Source organism: Paroedura picta, chromosome 16 (genome assembly GCF_049243985.1).
Source record: "Paroedura picta isolate Pp20150507F chromosome 16, Ppicta_v3.0, whole genome shotgun sequence".
NCBI classification, from domain to species: Eukaryota; Metazoa; Chordata; class Lepidosauria; order Squamata; family Gekkonidae; genus Paroedura; species Paroedura picta.
In genome coordinates this window covers 23,992,868-24,016,550 of record NC_135384.1, presented here as the reverse complement: position 1 = coordinate 24,016,550, position 23,683 = coordinate 23,992,868, and the positions used below count along the sequence as shown (strand labels likewise).

General features: G+C 47.0%; 1 protein-coding gene across 1 annotated transcript in view; it reads left to right on the top strand.

Annotated features, from left to right (window-relative positions):
- Positions 1 to 10,397: 10,397 nt before the first annotated feature.
- NPEPPS (aminopeptidase puromycin sensitive) overlaps positions 10,398 to 23,683 on the top strand; it is an 83,484-nt gene continuing 70,198 nt past the window's right edge. Inside the window, exon 1 of the mRNA XM_077313934.1 lies at positions 10,398 to 11,141. Within this exon, the coding sequence (XP_077170049.1) occupies positions 10,413 to 11,141 (729 nt within the window). The 5' untranslated portion in view covers positions 10,398 to 10,412. The remainder of the gene's footprint in view (positions 11,142 to 23,683) is intronic.

The window sequence follows — 23,683 nt, the reverse complement described above, 5'->3', positions numbered from 1 at the left end:
GCAGCCAGCTGGGTGACCTTGGACTCACCACAGCACTGATAAAGCTGTTCTGACCAAGCAGTAATATCAGGGCTCTCTCAGCCTCACCTCCCTCACAGGGTGTCTGTTGTCGGGACTGGAAAGGGAAGGCGACTTGTAAGCTGCTTTGAGCCTCCTTCGGGTAGAGAAAAGTGGCATATAAGAACCAACTCTTCTTCTCCTTCTTCAATAGGCAACCCTGCCCCTACCCGCAGCTTAAGTTAGCCAGAAAATTAGGACTGCTCCTGGGACCTGTGGTCCACTCAACATCCCTCCAAAGCCCAACCATCCCAGAGAGTTGTTTCTTTTGTTTAGAAAGTATGCAGCCTGGCCTTCTTTTTGCTGATTCCAGCAACAGAGAGGTTGTGTGCTTGGCTCCCACAACGCAGCCGGAGGTTTCACACTTTTGAATCCCTCAATGGCTGTGTCCAGTGCTGGAGCTCTTCCAGTGTTTTTGTAGCTCTTGGAACAGAGCTGCTTTTCTGCTGCTACCGGGGGCAGGGTTGACTTGCTCGCTGGACTTCAAATCCCAGTTGGGGATTTATGGCATTCACAAGTCTTGCAACAGAGCAATTTTTTTTTAACAGCTGATGCTCAGCGGGGAGAGGGCAGGGAGGACAAGAAACCAGTTGGGAGCATTTGTTTTGCATGTCCCGCAATTTGCAATATCGCTAACCCGGGTATACTTTTCTGAAGGGCTCTGTGAGAGGGTCGGGCCCAGATCCAGGGTTCGCTTGGGACCAAGGCAACAAAACACGGGCTGAACAGACCTGCTGCTCACGCCTACAGATATTTATTCAAACCACAGCAGCATGATGCGAAGCTCCTAGGCCAGAGATTCCCATCCGGGAGTCCGTGGACCCCTGAGGGTCCATGGGAGCTCTGAAAAGGATCTGCAGGAGCTGTGAAGCCGTGTAATATGGGGGGTATTATAAGCTCCTATTCTTCTTTCCAGCCTACATGAGGCAGAGCCAGTGTGGGAGCAGAGAATGTAGGAAGAGGGAGCAAAAGGGGAGCAAAAGGTGCAGATAGTGATGTCACTTCTGGAGGCGTGGCCAGCTGACATCACTTCCAGGGTTCCTCAAAGTCTGAAAAATTATTTCAGGCTGTTATAGGAATTTCGGAGTGCAACGGCTTCACTGTACCTGCCCCCCAAACTCAGAGGACCGCTATAAGCTTCTAAGAGCAGGGATCCCCAGCCTTAGAGTTTGCGGGCACCTTTGGACTGCTGACACAGGATAGTGGAGTGTAGCAACAAAATGCCACAAAATGGCTGCTGCGGGAAACACAGCCAGGCACAAAATGGCTGCTGCAGCAGCTGACTTTCAACTAATTCTAATACAAGGATTTTTTTCATGGATGTAGTAGTTGCAGCTCCCATTGAAGGATCAGGTGGATTACTAAGCGACCAGGTTTGTGATTCTATTTCCCCTTCAGAATTTATTTTCACTTCCTCTTCTCTTTCCCCATTACTCCCCATGGACTATAGTTTCTTTTTATTCCTCTTTATTCCTCCTTTTTTTTTTAAGTATGGCAACCATTCGGATTTGGCTGTGCCTTCTGAGGCTGCCACTTGTCTCGAAATTCCAATGGTGACTGCAGGCTCAAAAAGGTTAGGGATCCCGGCATTATAGGAAGTGGCCGTAACTAGATTTTTTTCTGACAGTTGCAAATGGTCGCTGTAGTCCGGTCTTTCTCAACTGTTGAGAAACCCTCGAAACATTCTTCATGCTTCAAGAAACCCCAGAAGTGGAGCAATCATGCAGAATCTGGTTGCGTAGCATAGCTGGGTTGACACCCAACCAGGGCCCTCCCTTCCCACCCCCTCCAAGCCCATCATTGGCCATTTGGAGAGGGGTGCAGGCCAATGTGACTGTATATGACTGTATATCAAAGCATCTACAGGTCCCCCCCCCCCACTCAGACTGAGAGGTCAAACCTACCGAGGCTTTGTCAAAGTTGTTTGTTGAAATGCTGTTCTAGCTGAGCTGTTATTGTTATCTGTTATAGTGTTATTGTTATGTTATATATTGATATTGTTCTATGTAAATATCTATATGTTTGATGTTAACTACCTAGAGCTGCAGGGAAGGGCATTATACAAATCTAAATAAATAAACTAACAAACAAATAAATAATTATCACCCAATAAATGTTAAACATTTTTTTAATGTAAAAAATTAATTAATTTCCAAATGCTTCCAAGGCCATCAAGAACCCACATGGTTTCACGAAACCCTGGTTGAGAAAGCCTGCTGTAGTCCGTCATTGAGAATGCATTTTCCAATGTGTGGGAGAGCAACTGTTTGGCTCTTTAATTATAACAGGTTGTTGACCTTCTGCCTTAATCAGCAAGCCTCACACCTGAATTTCAGCCATTTAAACTCACCCCAGGGGAGGAGATATTACTGATTTCAGCCATTGAAGGGCAAAGATCTAGAGGTCCCCAGTGAGGTGTCCGTGCAGCGGGACCAGGTGAGAATTCTGCCCAGCAAGGCTTCCGATTGACTCTTGGAGCTTTGATTGGCTGTGCAGATGTTTTTTTTTTAATGTTGGTTTGGCCTCAGTTCCCACAACAGCACGAGAACCAACATTGTGTTACTGAAGCTGTGGCAATTATAACTGCAGCCCCTGGGCAGTCCTTTCCTGCTGCACCAACCATGCCAAGTCAGAATTCCAAAAGACCGCAGGCTCAAAAAGGTTGGGGACTTCTGATCTAGAGCTTCTTTCAAATTCTGTTCTCAACCTCCTGGACAGCTGCAGTCTTGCTGAGATGTCCTCCCCTCCCTTACTGTTTCTGAGATTTCAGATTGTACACATTTCCGGGTCAGTCTTTGCATTTGTCTAGATTAAATTCGGATTCTCTTGGTTTGCAGACTGCTGCACTACATAACAACAACAAATAATTAAAAAATGAAAAGGCAACCGTTGATAATCCAGGCGCTCACCTGATTGGACATGACCTCCAGGCAAGCTTGTACCGTGTCTCGCCATCCGGAGGTTAACCGCTACCATCTCTTTAACCCGGTCTCTCCCTAATTAGTGGTTTCTCAAGGAAAGGGCTGGTGGAAATGTCTCTGTCAAGAAGGCAGAGAGCTGAAGGTGCTGCAGTCCTGTGGGTGCACAGCGGAGCAAAGTCAGTTATGGGTTCCTTGCTGTAGTGAATCAGAGGAGGAATCCTAGCTGCTCAGAGTCCTCAGCAAACCGGCAATGCTGGCAGCTACAGTAGGGTAGGGGGCTGGGTATTTTGGGTGTGCCTACCTTTTGGAGTCTGTTTTGCCCAGGCCTATTTTGCAGCCCTACTCCAGGGACTCGTTTCTCACTTGGCTGAAAATAAACATTTCTGTGGCAAGCAAATCGTTGATGAGTTGTTCTGCAACCCACTAATCCCCACCCAGCATGGCTGCTTATACAAGTATTTCAGTTGTGCCTTCCTCAGGGGACTAGGGTGGCTACCCCAGGAGATCTCCCACCATTACAGTTGAGCGCCAAGATCAATTCCCTTGGAGAAAATGGCTGCTTGGAGGGGGGGGGGAGATTCCATGGCATTATATCCTACTGAGATCTCTTGCCTCCCCTAACCCTGCATCCCCCAAATCTCCAGGTATTTCCCATTCTAGAGCTGGTAATAACCCTATGGCGGGCATCAGCTGTGTTTTGTGCAGCAATTAGCTGCAGAATGTTGGGGGAGTTATGTTCAATAACTTTTTTCATGGCAATTATGACTGAGGAAACAGGAAACCCATGGTGGAGTCCTCTGGGGGTTCCATTTCTGGCTTCTGGGGCCCTGTGGCAGTAGACTATTGAAAGCTACCTGAGACTACTAGCTCCTCATGCTAGCTCTAGCTACGGATACTATGGGATTTAGCAGAAATAAAGTGTTAGATTACTGAGTTTGGCAGATCTAGGGGTGTGAATTCCCAGGTGTGAATTTCCTGGAGATTTGGGGCTGGAGCCTGGGGAGGGACCTAAGTTAGGATACAAGGCTATAGAGTCCCACCTTCCAAACCAGCCATTCCCCCCCCCCCAGCAGGCTGGAGATCAGCTGTAATTCTAAAAGATCTCCAGGCCCTACCTATAGGTTGGCAAGCTGAAAATGGCTAATTAACCTGCTGGCCTGAGAACCGAACCAAACCTTTGAAGCAGCCTCCCAATTGGATTTTTGAAAGCAAACCCTTCCACATCCAGCTGCTGCAGTACTGCCTGAGTTGGCATTTCGTGCAGCGTTTTCACAGAACCCGCATTCTGGACCTGACGTTGAGATTGACCCTTCGCGGACGCCATTCTTCTCTCGCAGACACCCAGGGCTGTAAACCAGCAGTGGCAGATGCTACTTGCACGTCGGGCATGCGGAGAACAAGCTCCCCTCTTGACATTGTGCCGTTTGCAGCTCCGCTTCCCGTCCTGCAGCGCAAACCCCGGGCATGACGATCCCCTTTGCTCTTCTCAGGCTACGGCGTTTAAATGGGCAGGACACTTGAGATCTGAATTAGCCATTTGAAACAAACAAACACCCCTTGATTGAGGCCGAACAAGAAGCCAACCTGTTCCAGGAATAGATCTCGTCCAAATGCTCTTGTGCTGGTGCCAAACCAAAGATCGCTCCTTCCAACACAGGAGGCTTGTAACCTCTCCCAGACTGTGGCCAACAACTGAACAGGAGCTTTTTTTTTTTTTTTTTAATGGGAGCTGAAAAGATGTAGCTGGAAGCCAAGTAGACCTATGCAGCATCATGCGACTGGCTGTTTCCCCAGGGCAGTAAACAGCTCTTATGGAGAACATCTATTGGCCATCTCTAGTTTTCCTCTGCTGAATATACAGTCTCTTGTAACAGGATCTTGCAGCACGTAATTATACAATGTGATCTCCGCTGACTGATCCTGTACCCCTTACTCAACGCTATCACAATTACGTGCCTGTTTTAAGGGATGGGGAAAGGGGAAGAATCAAGTGCATTTTGGAGAAGATATGATAAAAGCACTCCGGGAATATGGGAGAATCCAAGTTCTTTTAAAATGGCGACGAGGAAAGTGGTGTGTTCTTCATTCAGTAGTCTGCCACAGCTAAAGCCAGCTTGGGAATTTCCTAACGACCAGTGAAGTCCATGTATAGAGAATGGTTTGGTTGGAGCCAACAATGCATGGATGAAAAGTGAAAAAGAGGCTGCAGCTATCAAAGTTCCACAGGGCCAGCAAGACGGTGCTCTTCCGCCAGGCGTTTGGTTGAGGCTGTGGGGTGGGGATGCCCGGAATTACGAACTGGGAGTCCCGCCCAACACTAAACACTATGGCTTGGCGTGGTAGATCTGAGGCCTTGAGTGACATCAGTGGATAAATGCAGCTGTAGGTGGACAGAGAAGGGTTGTTTTTATTCTGCCATTGTTAGTTGTTGTGGGCATTGGAATTAAAACTGTTTTCAGGGGTTATGCAGTTTTATATTTTATTCTGTAAGCCACCTCAAGGCGACTTTGTCAAGAAATTAAATTATAAATAAATAAATAAAATATCTCAATATAATACTTAACAAAAACGCATGGTGTGTAGAAAGCATGAGATAGTATTCCATTGAAATGGCATCAGAAGAAACATTTCACACTGTGACTTGTGTGCAGAGAGGACAACTGCTTTCTCCTTAGCACAAGCAGACAGCGAGGAGTCAGTCTGGAAATTTTTCCGTGAGATCTCACCCAGGAACAGAAGCCCAGCATAACCCAATGACTATAATGCTTGAGGCATGAAATGTCATCACCATAAAAAAACCCAGTCTGTCCTTCCATAGAAGGCTGATGTTCAGAACAACTAACATCAAATGACGATTCTCCCTGGGCGGTGGATGGTCAGAGTGCCAGGGACGGTGGCCACGTTTAATCCTGCACAAGAAGTTAGGATACAACACTGTTCTAAGTGGAACTGCACTCTTCCAGAGAGCCAGAGTGGTGTGGAGTAGTGGTTAAAGCAGGCTTTCTGAACCAGGGTTTCATAAAACCTTGGGGTTTCTTGATGAACCTGAAAAGGGTTTCCTGAATGGGTGGGAGTTAATTAATTTTAATATATATTTTTAAAAAGCATATATTGAGTGATATAACCATATCTGGTCATGAGGAGCCACACACCCACTCAAAATGGCCAATGACGGACCTGGAAAGGGTAGAAAGGGGAGGGACCCCAGGTGGGCATGTACATAGTTACGCTTCCCAATCATATTTGGTGCAATTGCACCACTTCTGGCATTTCTCGAAGCCTGAAGAATGTTTTTTTTCAAGGGTAAAAAAGTTGTGAAAAGTAGGGTTAGGGTGTCAAGATTAGCTTACAGGAGTCTCCACCTTGATACACCATTTTGTTCTTATTGCAACTCAGTAGCCCACGTTTAGAATTTTATGTACGCAATATTGGAGAAATATTGTTTTATTCATATTTGTACCATATGGCCTTTGGCTATATACAATAAGCGTTTTCGTGTCGTATCGTGTCAAGATTAGGGTCTCGAAGACTCAGGTTCGAATCTGCCATGGAGGCTTGCTGGGTGAACTCAGGTCAGTGATTCTATCTGAGCACAACCTACTTCACAGCGAAACATAGAAGAATGATATTGTAAGCCACTTTGCCAAGTGACTTTGGTTCCGAGTGGGGAGAAAATCAAGGTCTACATGTCCAAATAAGAACATCCACCCATTCACCTGAATGGGTCTGGAAGGGTGAATAGAGATTCAGGATTGTTCTGTTAACATTTCAGAGAGGGAAGAAGGGTCTTATGCAAGATGGCATCCCATATTGTTTAACCTGCTTCAGGCCTCCCTTTTCCACCTAGCTTTATTTCCCCCCTCCATTTCTCTGCCTCCCTCATGTACCCTTGAATGACGTCCCCCTGTCCTGAGCTCATCCTAACTAGGATTTCAGCACACAACGTGCAGCTTACTAATATAAGATCCAGTTTGCTTTCAGACGCTGGTCCTCTCAAACTTGACTTCATTTTAGTCCCCCACTGGAAAGGATTAAGGGAGCAAATTGATATTTCTAATTGGTACAAGAGACAGGCCTGGGGCCTGCAGCCCTGAAAGGATGTGAAAGGCTTCCCGCGAGGGTGAGAGAAAAAAATTGGACTCAAACACATCATGGGCTGTTGGTTATAGGAATATTTTTGTTCATGTTTTATAAAGTCCATTGGCCGATCAGGACCAGAGCAAATTGCAACCAAACAGCATTTGAATGCAAGCCAACCAATCAGGGCTTTGTAGCTGGAATGTAGTCACCTGGGGTTTAGAAATGGCAGGATAGTGTTGAGTAATTAGTGTACAGTTTGTCCCTCCCTACAAAACAGATACACCCGGTAATCTTCCATAAAGCTATTTACCTTACTACATCCAGGACACTGGTAGGGTGCAGGAGAGTCAGGCCTCCTCTTGTTTGTCCATCCGTGAATTCACAGATAGGGATGGGCATGATCCACATTTTCTGGATTCCTTTCGGTTTATGATTGGCGGCCAAACCAGGAACTGAAACCAAATGGGAGGTTGGTTTACAAACCGAACCAGTTTGTAGTGGATCATGGCCACTTTCAGCTCCCTACCTTGTTTCACTTTTTCAAAAGCCAACAGTGTGAGAGCCAGCTTGGTGTAGCAGTTAGGAGTGCGGACTTCTAATCTGGCGAGCCGAGTTCGATTCCGCGCTCCCCCACATGCAGCCAGCTGGGTGACCTTGGACTCGCCACAGCACTGATAAAGCTGTTCTGACCAAGCAGGAATATCAGGGCTCTCTCAGCCTCATCCACCTCACAGGGTGTCTGTTGTGGGTAGAGGAAAGGGAAGGTGATTGTAATCCACGTTGGAACTTCTTCTGGTAGAGAAAAGCCAGCTTTTCTTTTTGCAAGGTGCAGAAAGCAGGGCTTTAACTGGCTCAGAGCCTTGTAACCCCCCTGCTTTCTGCTCTTCATGAGCTGCCATAAAATTCATTGAAGTTCATGGTGGTTCTACAGTAAATTCAAACTGACCAAAATTTTTCACAGACTTACATTTGAGAGCCAGTTCATTCACAGATGAGGCCTTCCTGGTTCCAAGTGGTGAGCTGTCCCTAAGTCAGTCTCATGCTCCTCCTTGTGAAGCTTCCATGATCCTCGAGGGAGGTGTGCTCCTTCCCATCTGTGGGTCAAGGATAATGACACCACTCAAGGACTTTCTTTCCCAAGTCCATGGAGGCCCCAGGCCTGGTCTGAAAGTTAACCCTTCACTATCCAAATGATGCCCCAAGGTGCTTACCTGAGCTTTACTGCAGACCATTCAAGCAATTTGACTCTGTTTCATGAAGCCCATTGACCCAGCAGGTCGGGTGAGCATCGCAACTGGTCAAGGTTTGAATGCAAGCCAACCAGTCAGGGCTTTGTAACTGGAATGTGGCCACCTGGGGTTTAGAAACGGCAGGCCAGCGTTGAGTAATTGCTGTACAGATGGATCTCGACTTGGTCCTGCCTGTGAAACTGATACACCCAGTAATCTTCCATAGAACTATGTAGCGTATTACATCCTTCTTTATCGACTGTCTCTGAATTCTGCAGTGTGTGTGTGTTTGTGTGTGTGGGGGGGAAACCTTTGTTCCATCTGCCTGTCCCAATTTTGGGCTGTGATTGCCTTAGGGCTTATGTTAAATTAGTATTCTCTCCCTCTCGCTTTCCTTCATGCACTGTGCTAACTTATATTTTAAACAGTGAGATATCACTTTCAGCTGAAAATTAAACCTGCAAGACACCATTTTTTGGAGATGAAAAGGAACTTAACAACCCGATGCTTCACTCACCCCCACAATAAGCACCCTAGTTCTCCCCCCCAAATTCCTGATAGACCACTACAAGGTGCTCCAGAGGGGATTTGATAGCTACCTTTTATTCTGTTGCCATTTGAGATTTTAATTAGATTAGTGGTTACAACCACGAGGAGGGATGCAGGAGATCCCAGCTCAGTTATAGGTTTGAGTATTATTCTGCTCAGGGAAATGGTAAAGATGAGGAGGCAGGATTGGCAGCAGGGGTGGACTTGGCCAACGGGCAACGAAGGCAGCTGCTCCAGGCCCTGAAATGGGTTATCCAATCACCCATGGCCTTGGCCCTCCAAAAGAGAGGGGAAAGAACAGGGTGCTGTGCCAATGCTTGTACCTGCCCCATTGGGGATGGGAGGCAGTGGTGGCTTCCATTTTTCACAAGAGCCATCCTTTGCTGTCCCTGGTGGGATGGTGTTGATTCTGCGTACTCATCTAGGCCAGCCAGCCTCCAGGGATTACAAATTGTCTCCAGGCTTCCGAATTCAGCACTCCTGGGGAAATGGCTGCTCTGAAAAGTGGCCTCAACCACTGGAAGTCTCTCCCCAGCTTCCCCCCTGAATCTTCAGGAATTTCCCAGCTCAGAGCTGGTAACCCAAGAGCCATCCTAGACTTTTGCCTGAGGCCCAGAATCATGAAGACCAGCCCTGATGGAAAGAGGATGTTATACATCCGACTTCACAGCCACTGTGTGAATTCAATTACCTCCAAAACATCTGGTCCTTGCAAATTGAGGGCTGTGGCATCCTTGACTGAGTCGATCCACCTCTTGTTGGGTCTTCCTCTATTCCTGCTACCTTCAGCCTTTCCTGGCATTATTGTCTTTTCCAGTGACTCTTGTCTTCTCATCAATTCAGTCATTTTTAGCTTCTAAGGAGAGTTCGGACTTGATCTAATCTGGAACCCACGTGTTGTTTTTTTTAACCATCCATGCGATCAGTGAAACTGTCCTCTAACACATTTGCTGGCAGGCGCTCATGGGAATGGTAGTCCATGGGCATCTGGAGGGCCACAGCCCACCCCTGCAAGCCTACACGTGAATTAAATATTAAGTTTGACACATATATATAAACACACTCACATTCACATAGAGGGCGCGTCTGGGTAAAAGACAGCCGCGCGTTTCGCACTCACTCCCGCCTTCCGGCCATTTGTACAGCCCGTAACAGACTCCTGGGGACGCTTTGCGCAAAATCGCAGCGGCCTCCAAATGTGTCACCAGAGACCGGCTACTAAACCCGAGACTTTTAACGGTTTGCCGCTTTTGCAACGCGCCCAGGCGTGCATCAAAAGGTCCGCGTTGCACACGTCTGAATGCACACTTTTTTGCATTTTGGGAACTAATCTCGCGGCGGGGAGAAGCGCAACGCTGCGCGCTTTCCTGGCCAGGGATGCTCCGGATCCAGGGAGGGGCGGCCGCGTGCCGCATTTTCTCCTCCACCCTTCCCTCTCCGGGGAAAGGCGCGCCTCTCCTCCGCCTCCAACGCGCACGCGCGCGCGCCGCCGGGCAACGCCCCTCTCTTCGCCAATCCCCCGCGTCGGCGCCTGCGCACTGCCGTCCCCCTTTTCCCCCGCTTGCCGACGAGAGGGATGGGTTTAGCCGCGGCGCTCTCCCTAGTCCGCCGCTGGCTCGCCCGCTCGCCTTCGCGAGCCCTTCCTGCGTCGCTGCTCCCCAGTGCGCAGGCGCCGACGTGGTGCCGTCACCGCGCGAGCGCCCTCCGCCCGGCTGCCTCCTTTCTCAGCCGGCTGAGGTGGGAGTGGGAGGAGGAGGAGGAGGAGGGGGCGGCGGCACGCAAGACCGGGAGGAGGAGGGCCTCGGCGCGTGCGCAGTACGCTCTCTCCCTTCAGCGGCCGTCAGGGCAGGGAGGAGGAGGAGGAACAGGAGGAGGGTGGCGGTGGCGGCAGGAGCAGCAGCGAGAAGACCCGCGTCGGATCGGCTCTCCGGAGGGCGCGTCCCCCCCTTCCCCTCTCTCTCGGTTGGGCCCGCCCGCGCGCGTGCGGCCGCCGCCCCCTCTCCTCCTCCTCCTGTCAGCGGCGGGGGGTCGCCGCCTCCCCTTCGGAGCGCGCACGCGCCGGGCCTCCCCCTTCGCCCCAGCCGCCGCCGCCGCCGCCTCAGCCTCAACCTCCCTCTTCGCCGCCGCCGCGTCCCGCTTCTCCCCGGCCCGCCTCTCTCGCTCTTTCTCCGCCGCTGCCGCGATGCCGGAGAAGCGGCCCTTCGAGCGGCTCCCGGCCGAGGTGCGCCCCCTCAACTACGGGCTCTGCCTCAAGCCGGACTTGATCGACTTCACTTTCGAGGGGAAGCTGGAGGCCGCCGTGGAGGTGAGGAGGCGGGGGGGGGGCAGGCAGGCAGGGGGTGCCATGGGGCGGGTGATGGGAACTGCGCTTGGGCGGCCTGGGGAGGGGGAGGGTAGCTGCTGGGGGGGGGAGGAGGAGGAGGAGGCGGGGGGGCATGTGCGAACGTTTATTTAGGGGGGGGCCGTTGTTGGAGGTGAGGATCAAACAGTTTTTGAGCCCCCTTCCAGACTTTTCCCGTTTTTGCCACCTCGTTTTTGTTTGTTTAGATTGGGCAGCTGTGCCCCGCTTTGCTCTCCCCCCCCCCCCCCGCGCCCAAGCGATTTGCCAGTTTCATGCTTCCCACTTTTTTAATTAAAAAGAAATCCCTGGTAACAAACGTGCAAGGGAGGTTAGGCAGAGTGTGTGTCACCGGCTCAAAGTCACCCAGTAAGTTTCATGGCAAAGGTGTGTGTGTGTGGGGGGGGGGGGTCAGAAACCTGGTTCGCCCAGGTGTTGGTCCCCGGGCTTGACCCTGGGCACTAGGGCATGTGTGCTTTTGTGGGAGGTCGTCTCAAGTCGGGCTGAAGTGCAAGCAGGGAAGTGGTGAGGGGGAGGGACTTGAGGTTTGGAGAAAAGGGCAGATTTGGGAGTTTGGGTCGTTTACAGGCCATGGGTGAATCTGTGGATGGCTCCTTATTTTTTGTGGTGAATTGAGTGGAGTGGTGTTCCCAGCTTCTTGGAGAGTTTGTCCTATGTGTTGGGGGAAGTGGACCCCTCTAAGTGATCCCTCCACAGGGATCAAGTAGCTCAGCCAAGACCAAAAATCAGGGCTAGAATGTCTCCTTTGTTACCTCCTCTGGTTCTGTAAATAGCTGTGATAGCATTTCAACGTTCAGTGTTGGGGGGGGGGGGAAGTCAGGGGGAGGGGAGACGCTGCTGCTGCAAAAGCCATCTAAAAGTGAACTCCTTGGCGTGAACTAGGTTTTGCGATAATTTTACCTTCTTAAACGTACCTGCGAGCTCACATGTCTCAGAGGGCGTGATGTGATTGCCCGGCGTGCAGGGTTTAATTGTAGGCGAAGCTTAAGTGTTCAGGAGAGGGCAGGCCCTCGCAGAATTTAAAGCTCAAACAATTCTGATAGTTTGTTTGGCTTGAAGAGAAAAGTCTTGTTTGCTTCACACACCAGGGTTGCAGAGAAATAAATCTGCTTATCTAGTGTGCTGGGGAGATGTATTTTCTGAGAGGGAAGAAGACCTATGGGATTCAGTGTTGGAGAGGGGGTGGACAAGGAAAAGTTTCTAAGGTGGAAAATATCTCTTTTGACGAGGAAGGAGAGCTTTTGTAGGGTTGAAGGGAGAAGGATCCTCACTGAGCCTTGTCTTTGATTTGGGCAGAGAATTTGGACTGGGGTCTCAATTGTTCCCAGTAGGCTGTAAGGTGTTACATGCATGTAGGTACTGGGACCTGAGATCAGCATAAAGGTTTCATCAGACTCTAGTAACTGAATACATCCTTAAAGAAGTATGCATGTATGATCCTTTAGGAAGTTGCTCCCTGGGCCTGTATATATAACTGTATATATAACTGTTTAATTTCAGTATATTGGAAGAGAGAACCGGGAGACCTCTCAGGATGGAGAGCTTTGTGTGTGCAACGGGAGGCTATAATAATAGTCTAAAAGGGTTTGCAACTGAGCCTTATCTTCATGTTCTTACATTCAGGTGTGCTGAGCTTTCCTCTGAATTAGAAATCAGTTTGAATTTGTTGGAGCATCACATTGTTGTGTATTGGCAGGCGGGAGGAAAAGACCATATACATTGCCCTGAGTTCCGTGGAGTAAAAGTGGGGTGATAATGCAAGATGAGTGAGGCGATTACTCTTGGAATCATAGCAGATGAGGATTGTAGGGTGTTTATTGCTGCGTTGTTGATCATGGTGGACTTCCTTGACAAGGAGAATTGGAGTTTGTGAAGGTGCTCTGTAAGAATTATTTAGCAAGGGAGTTGATTTGAAGTAGTGCCCTTCCTCACTGGAAGGATCTGATTTAAGAGGCAGTGGAATTGAAGGAGTATCTGAATGGTCTGTTGTTGCTTATATGGCCATAATGAATTTCAAGGTTTGTTTGCCTTCTATAGGTGGAGTTCAGTGGATCTACCTTTCAGAAAGCTATGTGTTCTCATCGTATTTCTTGTCTACCCATTGTCTTCCATGTTGAAATTCTTAACTTTAAGCTTGTTGATAGGTGTAGGTATTTATGTGTTTCATTTCTTTGATTTTCATAGATGTTTATCTATTATGTTCAGCTTTTACCAAGTATTGAGTATTCTGCTCTCCTTTCCCATAGATGGCCTACTAATTTCAAATCCTGAGCAATAGAATGATACTAGGGTGACATTTCCATGCAAAGTTGATAACATCTTGCATCCCTTCTGGTTCTTGCCTTGTGCAGACCTGTAGTGGACATGCTATTAAAATGAGAGGTGCTGACCTTATCTGTGGTTTCAACCAGTGGTCCTCCAGATGTTCATGGACTACAATTCCCACGAGCCACTGCCAGCAAATGCTGACAGGGGCTCATGGGAATTGTAGTCCATGGACATCTGGAGGACCACAGGTTGACGACCCCTGGTTTATGCAACACAGAACCCTTGTTCTCTTGACTTTTTGGGACATTTGAAGAAACTTTTCTCGTGCAATTGGTGCATGAAGAACTAATTTTTAGAATGACGAAGAGTTTTGTTATGAGAACTAAGACTCTTCCTGGTATCTTAAAACATGTCATATCCACTTAAGTGATTTCGTATTAACAAATATCACATGAGGTCTAGAAAGACTTGCCTTCTGAAATAATGTTGTTAATGATGTGTCATGAAGTAAGACTGGTTCAGTCTTGAAAGGCATGATTGGGTCATGCTGGTTCAGTTTCTGGTGTGGTTATAGCCTTGAAATAATGGCATGAGATGACTAGTAGAGTTGTACTTTGAGCTTTCCAAATCTCAGAAAGTAGCTATTGATGAACATAGGTGACTTAATACGGAGGAAATATTGAAATTGCGTGTATGTTTTTCTTTCATCCTTGCAGTCTCATCGGAATGGTTTTGCGCAAGTCCTGTGTCCAAAAAGTTGTGTCTGGGTCCCCTCCCTCCCATTAGCCAGATTTTTAGCCATAGACAGTTTTCTAAGAATTACATTAATATTTTCATCTGCATCCCACCTTTGGCAGAATTTGGCAGACATTTAAAAACCAGAACTTCATGCAAGGAATAGTATCAACAGCAAGCCCTTGTGTCTTCCAAAGGTTTAGCACGTCATCTAGCTTAATAGCTATCAGAGGTCTGTCTAAGACTGCCTTTACACTGCCTGTGAAAGTGGAGTATGGTTGGAGGGCCTTTCCCACTTGGACAGGCTGTTCCAGAGAACCAGGGCAGCTACTTGAAAAGGATCTAACCTGGGTGCTGGCCAAACGACTAATGGAAGGAGGACCTGAGATGGCATGCCAATTCATTTTGAGATAGGCCTAATCTCAAGTAGGCAGGTCTCAGGTCATATAGGCCCTTAAAAGTCAATACTAGAATTGCAAACTGGACTTGGAGACAGCCCAGAAACCACTAAAGCTGTTTCAGTGTGGGAGTAATGCGCTTCCACTTATGTGCTCTCACCAGCATTTGAGCAGCCATATATTATTTACTTTTGGGATTCCTAAACTGCCCCTCTCCAAAAATGATCTTTAATATACTGAGTATATACCAGTGCTGGGGGAGGAGGAAGGAATTTTTTATTTGTATGACTCAACAATTCTTTTAGGTTCTGGCATCAAATCATAGGCATGGGGCTAGCTAGAAGACTGAAATGATTTCAACCCTGGCTCTCAACATTACTGAAATACTTCCAGTAGTTCCTTAAGCTTTGATACTAGAACAGCAATGTAGACTCACTGCCACGGGGATCAAGTAGCTCAGCCAAGGCCAAAAATCAGGGCTAGAATCTTTCCTTTGTTACCTCAGTAAATAACTGTGGTAGCTTTGCGATGTTCAGTTTTGGGAGAAAAGTCAGGGGGAAGAGAGACTCTACTGCAAGAGCAGCCTAAAAGTGAACTATTTGGCGTGAGCTAGGTTTTGCAATAATTTTAACTTCTTAAATGTACTTGTGAGCTCACATGTCTCAAAGGGCATGATGTGATTGCACGGCGTGCTGTGGATTCCGATTCCAACTTTATTACAGTCGTTCAGACCAAGTTATAGGAAGTCAATGCATAAAAGACCAAAAGAATATGGTCATTTAATAGAATACAATTTAAAACAAATCATAAAACGCAGCATGCTGTGCTTTAATTGTAGGCGGAGCTTGAGTGTTCAGGAGAGGACAGGCCCTCGCAGAATTTAAAGCACAATTCACTTAGTTTGTTTGGGGGGAAGAGAAAAACTCTTGTTTGGCTCCCGCCTGGATCCGAGTCCCAGCAGGAGTAAGTTTGGCTTTGAAGAGTTCCGGGAGAATTTGACTACACAAGCAGAGATTAGAGAACACCGTAAGGCGACCAGTAAATGCCATGGCGACTACTCAGAGCAGAAAAGGAATGCGAGAGCCGAAGTTGCCGAAAGGATTTTGGTTTAGAAAAGGGCACCAAAAGAGAAGGGCCCCACAGACAGGCGGTTGGGGAGGGGGAGTGAAAGAGAATGAGGCTATAAACGGGAGGCACCAGCGCAATTAAATGGAGAGCACGAGCTTTTAAAAGCAAGTGTGGTGTTCCAAGAAGTGTGGTGACACTTGCAAATGGTGGGTGTTAAATTAGAGTGGAACCGTAGCCAACTTTGAACACGGCGGTATTAATGATTTCCTAACCACCTCGCTGTGAAGGGGTTTTTTTTGGCCAATTATTCTGCCACTCTGCGATTGGTTTTTAACACCTTGACCGGTTGCTTCAAAGTGCGCCGAAGGCTGTGGCCCTCATTTGAAAGAGAAGATAATATAATTAGGCTGTTTTATCTGTGTTTGAACCCTGATGAACGCAGCAATTGCCATGTTTCTGGTATCTGTAGTAGCTCAGATTGTCATTGTGCAGCTTAGTTCAGAACTAATGTGGATGGCATACCGTTCACATGAATTTGGAAGGCACACAATCCTCGCCTGGTGGAGACGCGGAGCATATATTGAGGTTATTATAATAAAATCAGAGCAACATGCAGCATGGTTGCATGTGGGGTAGTGCGGAATCAAACCCGGCTCGACAGATTAGAAGTCTGCGCTCCTAACCACTACACCAAGCTGACTCTCAAAAGAATAGGACCAAGTGTGGGATACAGAGCTGGATGGGTACTAATGATGAACCAGATGTCCTCAGAAGTGTTTGCTGCTCTTTCTAAGTATCCTGTTTCCCCTGCCTGTAACTTCACTTGCTCAGCGGAAGAACAATTGAACAACTAAAACCATAATGTTGTTTAACAACCATTTAAACACTGCATTAGCCAAAAGGTCAACAATCTGTCAGCAAGCGAGACTTCTAGCAGCAGTCACCCATTGGCACAGAACTTCCGCTAGTGACATCTATGACTTCTGTACCTCAGACAAGAAATGTTAAACGGTCCTTGTAATCTTGGGACAATGAGCAGCTGGGCTTGCGAGCTTTTTAATTGACCCTTTTGCATCGACTCTTCTGTGGCACTCCGCCTTTGTTGCACGCCAACTCCAGAGAGTAAGGGCCTTTTAAAAAATCAGCCAATATTCTATTCATACTGGTACTGTAACCAGTTGTGTGGTCTTCACAATATAATCAACGAATTGCATGTTCTTGCAGCCTTTTATTTGGCACGGCTTCCCTTTTGTTTCTTAAGGAAGCTTGGCCTCTATGGAGTCTGCTTTGTCCTCGGGGTGGGAGAGGGGGAAATGTCCCCCTGCTTAATAGTTAAACCTGCACATAACAACCACTGTATCTTAACGCAGTAACTGCTTGCAGGTTAGCAGATTAAAATAATTTTCTGTCTGGGGGAACCTCTCACTAAGGAGCAATTCAGGGAATATTTTACTTTTGTGACTTTTCTGCCTGCAGCAAATCCAAGCTGTTGGCACCCTGGCAGCCATAGCAGCGGTAGTGTGCCAGCAGGTTTCTGGGAAGTAACCCTCTGCTTCAGTTGCTTTGCGTGAAAAGACTGTAGAAAAGCAGTTCTCTTGGCAAGATGGCGTGTTGGCCATGGATGCTTGGTACTTTGCAGGAGAATGCTGAAAGGAGAAAAATACTGTGGATTTGTTTGAAGACGGAGGTCCTGTGGCTGGGGTGGGAAGGGCCAAGCCAGGACAAAATGCTGCCACATGGGTCCTCACAAGGACACCATGAAGGGCCCATATAAGATGTATACTGTGGCAGCTACATTGACTCCCAGTTGATTTCCTGGTTCAGTTCAAGATTTTGGTATTAACCTTCAAGGCCATACATGGTCTGGGCCTTGCGTATCTAAGGGACTGTGGTTTTCAGCCTTCCTAATGCTTGTGACCCTTTAATACGGTTCCCCATGTTGTGGTGACTGCTAACCATAAAATTATGCAAGGGTTCTTTCACAGGAATTAAACTGAAACTGACCAATGACGTGAAGATCCATTGTTCATGATTGCATATAAATTGGTGGGAGCCTTCAGGAGGAGTAGCAACAGTGGCGCCCCTCTCCCAAGCTGCTCGCCCTGCTGCGACCCGTATCAAAGGGTCGTTCTACCCCCAAAGTGGTCCTGACCCCCAGGTTGAGAACCACTGGCCTATCTGAATAATACATCCCCCCCCCCCCCCGAGAGTGCATCAGTCAACTATTGCGAGCTGACTGGTAGTCCCTGGTCCCAAAGATGTCTGTCTGGCCTCAACCAGGCCGGGCCTTCTCAGCCCTAGCCTGGTGGAGTGAACTCCCAGAGGACATCTGGCCCCTGATAAAGTTGGCACAGTTCCACAGGGCCTGCAAGCCTCTTCCGCCAGGCCTGTGATTGAGGCCAGTGTGGGCAGCATTGCATAGAACATCTATCGTCCTCTCCTGTTCCTCCCTTGCTGCTTAATCTGTCCCCCGTCTTAACTAGAAGGAACGGAATTTTAAGACAGTTGGCTGTTAATTCATTTGTCCTGCGGTTTTTATGGTTTTAATAATAACGTATTGACTGGAATCTGTATTGATGGTTTTAATCCAAATTGTACCAAACACTGATGTGAACCGCCCCACGATGACTGGCTCGATGGGGCAACCTATAAATGCAAACATAATAAAGTTGTGATTTATTTTTCTCCGTCTGGAACGCCGCATAAGACTGGAGTAAGGCCATTCTGGCAAGCTGCTGCCTCCGCTTTATTAAGGTGACTGTGTAATCAATCGCCTGTCAAGTCCTGAGTTTGATTTGGCAGGGTAACCCAAAAAACTAGGTGTGCCTGTTTCTGAGCGCCTCCTGTGGAACTCCCATAAAGAGCTCCTACGTACCTGGGTCATTGTGCAGGCAAGACAAACGGGGTGTGTTTTTATATGTATGTATCTGTATTTTTGTTAGCTTCAGGCTAAAGCAAATACTAAACTGTTAGTTTGCAAACGAATTAAACGATGTATGGGGCAACTCATGGCAGATTCAGACAAACATAGTTACCTGTCTACCTTATCTCTGGGTATTTTATAGCAGGGGTAGTCAACCTGTGGTCCTCCAGATTTTCATGGACTACAATTCCCATGAGCCCCTGCCAGCAAACTCATGGGAATTGTAGTCCATGAATATCTGGAGGACCACAGGTTGACGACCCCTGCTTTATAGCAAACAGGCAAGGCTGAGAAGACTTCCCTTTGCAAATGTTCATTCTGTTGTAGGAAAGGATTCATACACGTGGCCATGTACGCATGGTCTGATACAGCCAGCATTTTCAGTGTGTCTTACAGTGTTTCAATATGGCTCATCCCGTGTAGCTTTTGTTCATTCAAGTCCCATGATCCCTAGCATAGCCCTTTGGGGAAGGTCAAAGAGGGCCCTTCCTCCTTTTTACACCAGAGGAAAAGCTGGCTGGATCCCACCCAGCATATTCTTCATTTTAATCCCTCCTTGTCAGAAGAATTTGTTGCCAGCCTCCAAGTAGGGACTGAAGAATCCCCAGAATTGCAACTGATCTCCTGCCCATGGAACTCAATTCCCCTGGAGAAAATGGCTGTATTGAAGGTAGAATCTATGGCATTATGTATCCTACTGAAACCCCACCCTCCCAAAACCCCACCTTCTCTAGGCTCCAGGATTTCCCTACTTGAAATTGGCAACCCTACAGAAGAGAGAGATGCGGGGTCTAACTGACATGGGTTTTTCATAAGTAACCCCCCCCCCCAAAAAAAAACCCCTAAAGATTAATTGTTCACCAGATTTTAATGACGGTAAATAGTAGCTATCTTGCAGTTTGCGGGGTCTGTGTCCAAATTGCTTTTTATACTAACATTCCAGAGTCTGTTCTGGATTTGTTTTGTGGGACAGTTCACAGTCAGAGCTCCATAAATTAGCTTGCAACAGCTGAGCACTCATCTCCTGTCTTGGCACGCCTGGGCCTTCTGTAAAAGCCCTGCTGAAAGAAGGGGAAGCCATTTGTCTGTGCAGAACTTGGGGAAAGAGAAAGGAGTGATTTTTGAGGTGAACCTAAGGATGGTTTCTCTGCCTTTCCATTGTACTTTCAACGGAGATAGCAGTGGTGTTTAGGTTGTACTACTCCCAAGAAATGTCTCGTTTAAGGGCAGGTAGCCTTTCCTAAATTTTCGGCACATGCGCTAGGTCTTACGCAAGTAAAAATTGGTTGTGACCACTAATTACTTTCAGATGTTTGTTTCGTGTGCCCAACATCACTTTCTCTTCCATATGCCCAAAGCTCTAAAAATTGGCTGATATCTCCCTCCTGTGTGCCAGGTTGAAACATCAAAGGATAGTTTGGTAGCTGTTCCACATTTGTGGCATTTCTGTCCTCTGGAATGACTATGGGAGATTTGTAAATGGGTTCCTTATATTAAAAACCGGCAACAAGACCCTTTCACAGGCTTAATTAGAATTGAGAGGCTTTTAATTTTTTTTAAGACGCGTGACCCTTTAATGATCTGGATTCTTCTCTCCCGCTCTGGTATGATTTGGCCCATCTGGAAAAAAACAGTTCGAAAAAATATTGTACAGCACCATATTGGCATACTCAAGTTTCCAGACCAAGGGGGAAAACCCTAATACTACTTTATTGAGGCCAACAAAAATAAGCACAAAATATTGCCCATGTTTTGAGCTCAGCAGAACATCAGGCTGTACCTTACAAAACAAAATTAAAACGAAACTGGGAAAGAGCAGACGTTCCAGGTTAAGATCTTAAGACCCTGGTCTTGGCAACCTTTTGGAGTTGTTAAGAGGCTGACAGGCTCACGGACTCTAATTTAATTGCTGTAGGTGTTAGGTTACAACACTTGGGTTCTGAGAAAAAGCAAAAATGGAGGGCTGTCTATTGCCAGTTTAGAGTCCAGCAAGGTCCAGAAGTCAAAGGTCAAAAAGGTAAACATGTGGTCTCTTACTTACACACACAGACACACACACACACACCATTGTGCAAATAGCAACCCCCGGAGGAATTTCAGCTTGTGCCGGTGTGGAGATTTGTGCTGTCCTTTCCCCACACTAAATTTGGACCCCGTAGCCCAGTTTCAGTCTAAAGTTTTTAAAAAATCCACAGGGTTTGCGTGCACCTCGCATTTTCCCATCTAGTTTGCCCTTCAGCGAGCAAGTGTGGTTTAGAAAGCATGGGATAAGTTGCCGCTGTGTGGTTAAGTTGTCAGAGGAAGTGCTATTTACCGCCCTGTGTGAGTGGGGGAGGCGAATCCTGCCTCAAAGGTTAGACAATGGAAGGACCTTTTAAACCTCTTCTTTCCTTTCGGCACTCATCTGTCTTCTAATTTGGCTGAAGGACATCCTGATATACTTAGTAAAGTTTAACCTATCTTTGTGGCTTTTTATAGCTTGCTTGTGAAGCATCTGCCGGGCTGGTGGATCATGCTGATTAAGGGTTGATTTTGCGTTTCAAGTGATTGTATTCAAGGTGCTGAATGGCTGTTTGTGTGTGTGTGTGTGTGTTTGAGAACGTGCAAACGCATTAGTAGCATGATCTGCTTGAATGTTGCAGGTAAAAGATTTTAACGATGTGGATGTGTTTTCCCCAGTGATTTATTGGTTGTGTAGCAGCTGCAACTGAAGAACCACTTTACTTCCACATACCCAAGGGAGGGTGCATTTCTTTTTAGCATCATCTTGTGATTTGTCACGGAGCTGTGATGTTCCAAAGAGGAAAACATTTTTTTTATAAATCCCACTAGGCATGCTCAGGCCCTTGGGCACGCCTAAAGTAGTCTTTGACTCCCAAGTGAAGTGTGCTCCAGGCCTGTATTTACCATTTGGATTCCACTGGAATTTCTGGCATTTCAAATTGCTAATCGTTTGGCCTTCTAGGCCTTTCAAGTTCCTTCCATCAGCCGCAGTATTGAACAAAGTAGTTTTGTTTAAGAATGACTTTTTCCCCAGCAGAAAGTGATTTTGGCTGAGAATGTCAGTCTGTCCTCTAAATGCTGCAAAAGAATAGGACCAAGCGCAGTTTAAAAAATTAACGAGAGGTTGCTGTCTTTTGTGTGAGTAGATTTACTGCTTGGCTACTGTAATCTATGCTGGATGCAAATCATTGAGCAAATGTGGTGCCTAGATAAGGGCTAATAATTACTCTAGCTGCAAGTGTTGGCTCACAGATGGAATCTTACAAAGACCTTCTCTGCTCTTTATGTTTATGGGCAGGGATTCATATTTTTGGCAAATGAATAACTTAGTCACTGTGCAGTGTACTAGAAGGTCCAGCTGCCTGGCATGACAGTGAAGTTTTCCTGGTTGAGATTTGATTGCAGCTAATTGCTGAGGAGATAGGGGTCCTTTGCATCTCTCCTCCTGCTCCCTCATTGCTTCTGTTAGCCCTGGAAAGCAGAGTGCAGGGCAGGGGTGGCCAAACTGTGGCTCTCCAGATGCTCGTGGACTACGATTCCCATGAACCTCTGCCAGCAGCATGGGCATCTGGAGAGCCACAGTTTTGGCCATCCCTGGTCTTGGGACAGATTCTCTGTTGTGATTTTTGGGAGCCCAGGAGTAACACTGATAGCCGTGTGTTCATCCAGAACTGATCTTTCTAAAGCAAATGAGACATTAGAGGGTGGATTGTGGAGTTTTAATTTTTCAGGCATAAAATATACTCTGTCTCACTCTCTCTTGCATTTTGGAACTCCCTCCCCAGAGAGGGATGTCTGTCTTATTCGATCATTATCTTTGCAAATTTTGTTTGACATACCCCCAGTGCTAGTTATTGGCTTCTCTTTGGTTCTGGTGTTTGCGTATTTATGTTTTGTCATGAATCATTTAATGTATTTTAATGCTTAATGCTGAGATTTTTAAAAATGTTTTGATTTCTACCTCCGGGAAACTATTTGGATGAAAGGGCAAAATAAAAATATTTTAAATAATCAGAATAATTGCAATGGTACTTTGCCACTTTTTTGAATGGCACACGTTATTGTTTGAATCTCACCCGAGCAGTAGAACAGGACTACCATGGCACATATGCTTTTTCTGCACCCTTGGGTGCTCACCAGAAAAATATTAATTTCCAGGGAACACCAACACACACACACACACTTAATGCAAACAAACTTTGCTCATTGCCTTTTAGGATGCATGGCATGCTGAGTAGCAGCTACAGAATCATGGGGGTGGAAGGGAAATTAGCCTGCTCAGATCCCTATTTATAGTGGAAATGGGAGGGAGATTAGAGTTGAGGTGAATGTTGTGACTGCTCATCCCCTAATCCTAGTTCTCCATCACCTATGCAGAGTTGTATAAGCTTTAAAGGCCCTGGCCTCTGTGAAACTTGGGCCATTAAGTTCTGAGAAAAAGTGGAGATAAAAACATATGCATATCACTGTATTAAACAGCAAAAGGACAGGAGACCTTAACAGGGATGGGTGTTGCAATACCCAGTGACCCCTCCAACTCTCCCATCAGCAAAGGGTAAAACCCTTCCTTTCTGGGTGGTATCGTATTGAGGCTTGGGTTACTTTCCTTGCTCACTAATCAGTATTATGCGCTGACTGTCATAGCCCAGACTAGCCCAATCTCATCAGAACTTGGAAGTTGAGCAGGATTGGTCCTGTCTAGTATTTTGACAGGAAACCACAGAGCCAGGCAATGATAAACCACCTGTGAACATTTCTTGCCTGGAATACCCTATGGGGTCACCATAAGTCAGCTGTGACTTGACGTAAACAATGAAAACAAAAAAGATCGCACTTGTAGTACCGGTTTCTGGAGTCTCAGGGGTTTGTTGTGCTGTTGCTAAGGATTTTTTCTTCTCTCCGTCCAAACCCTAAGTTCTCGGCGGGTTCTTATTGCAACCTTCAACTAATAACAACAGTTGAAATCGAGCAGTCATAAAGAGACCGAGCAAGCCAACCCACAAAATCTGTTCAGTTCAGCTAACCCATCTCTTCAAAAACCGTCCTATAAGGGACTAGCCTGTAGCTTTCCATGCTATTATATCTGAGGAGTG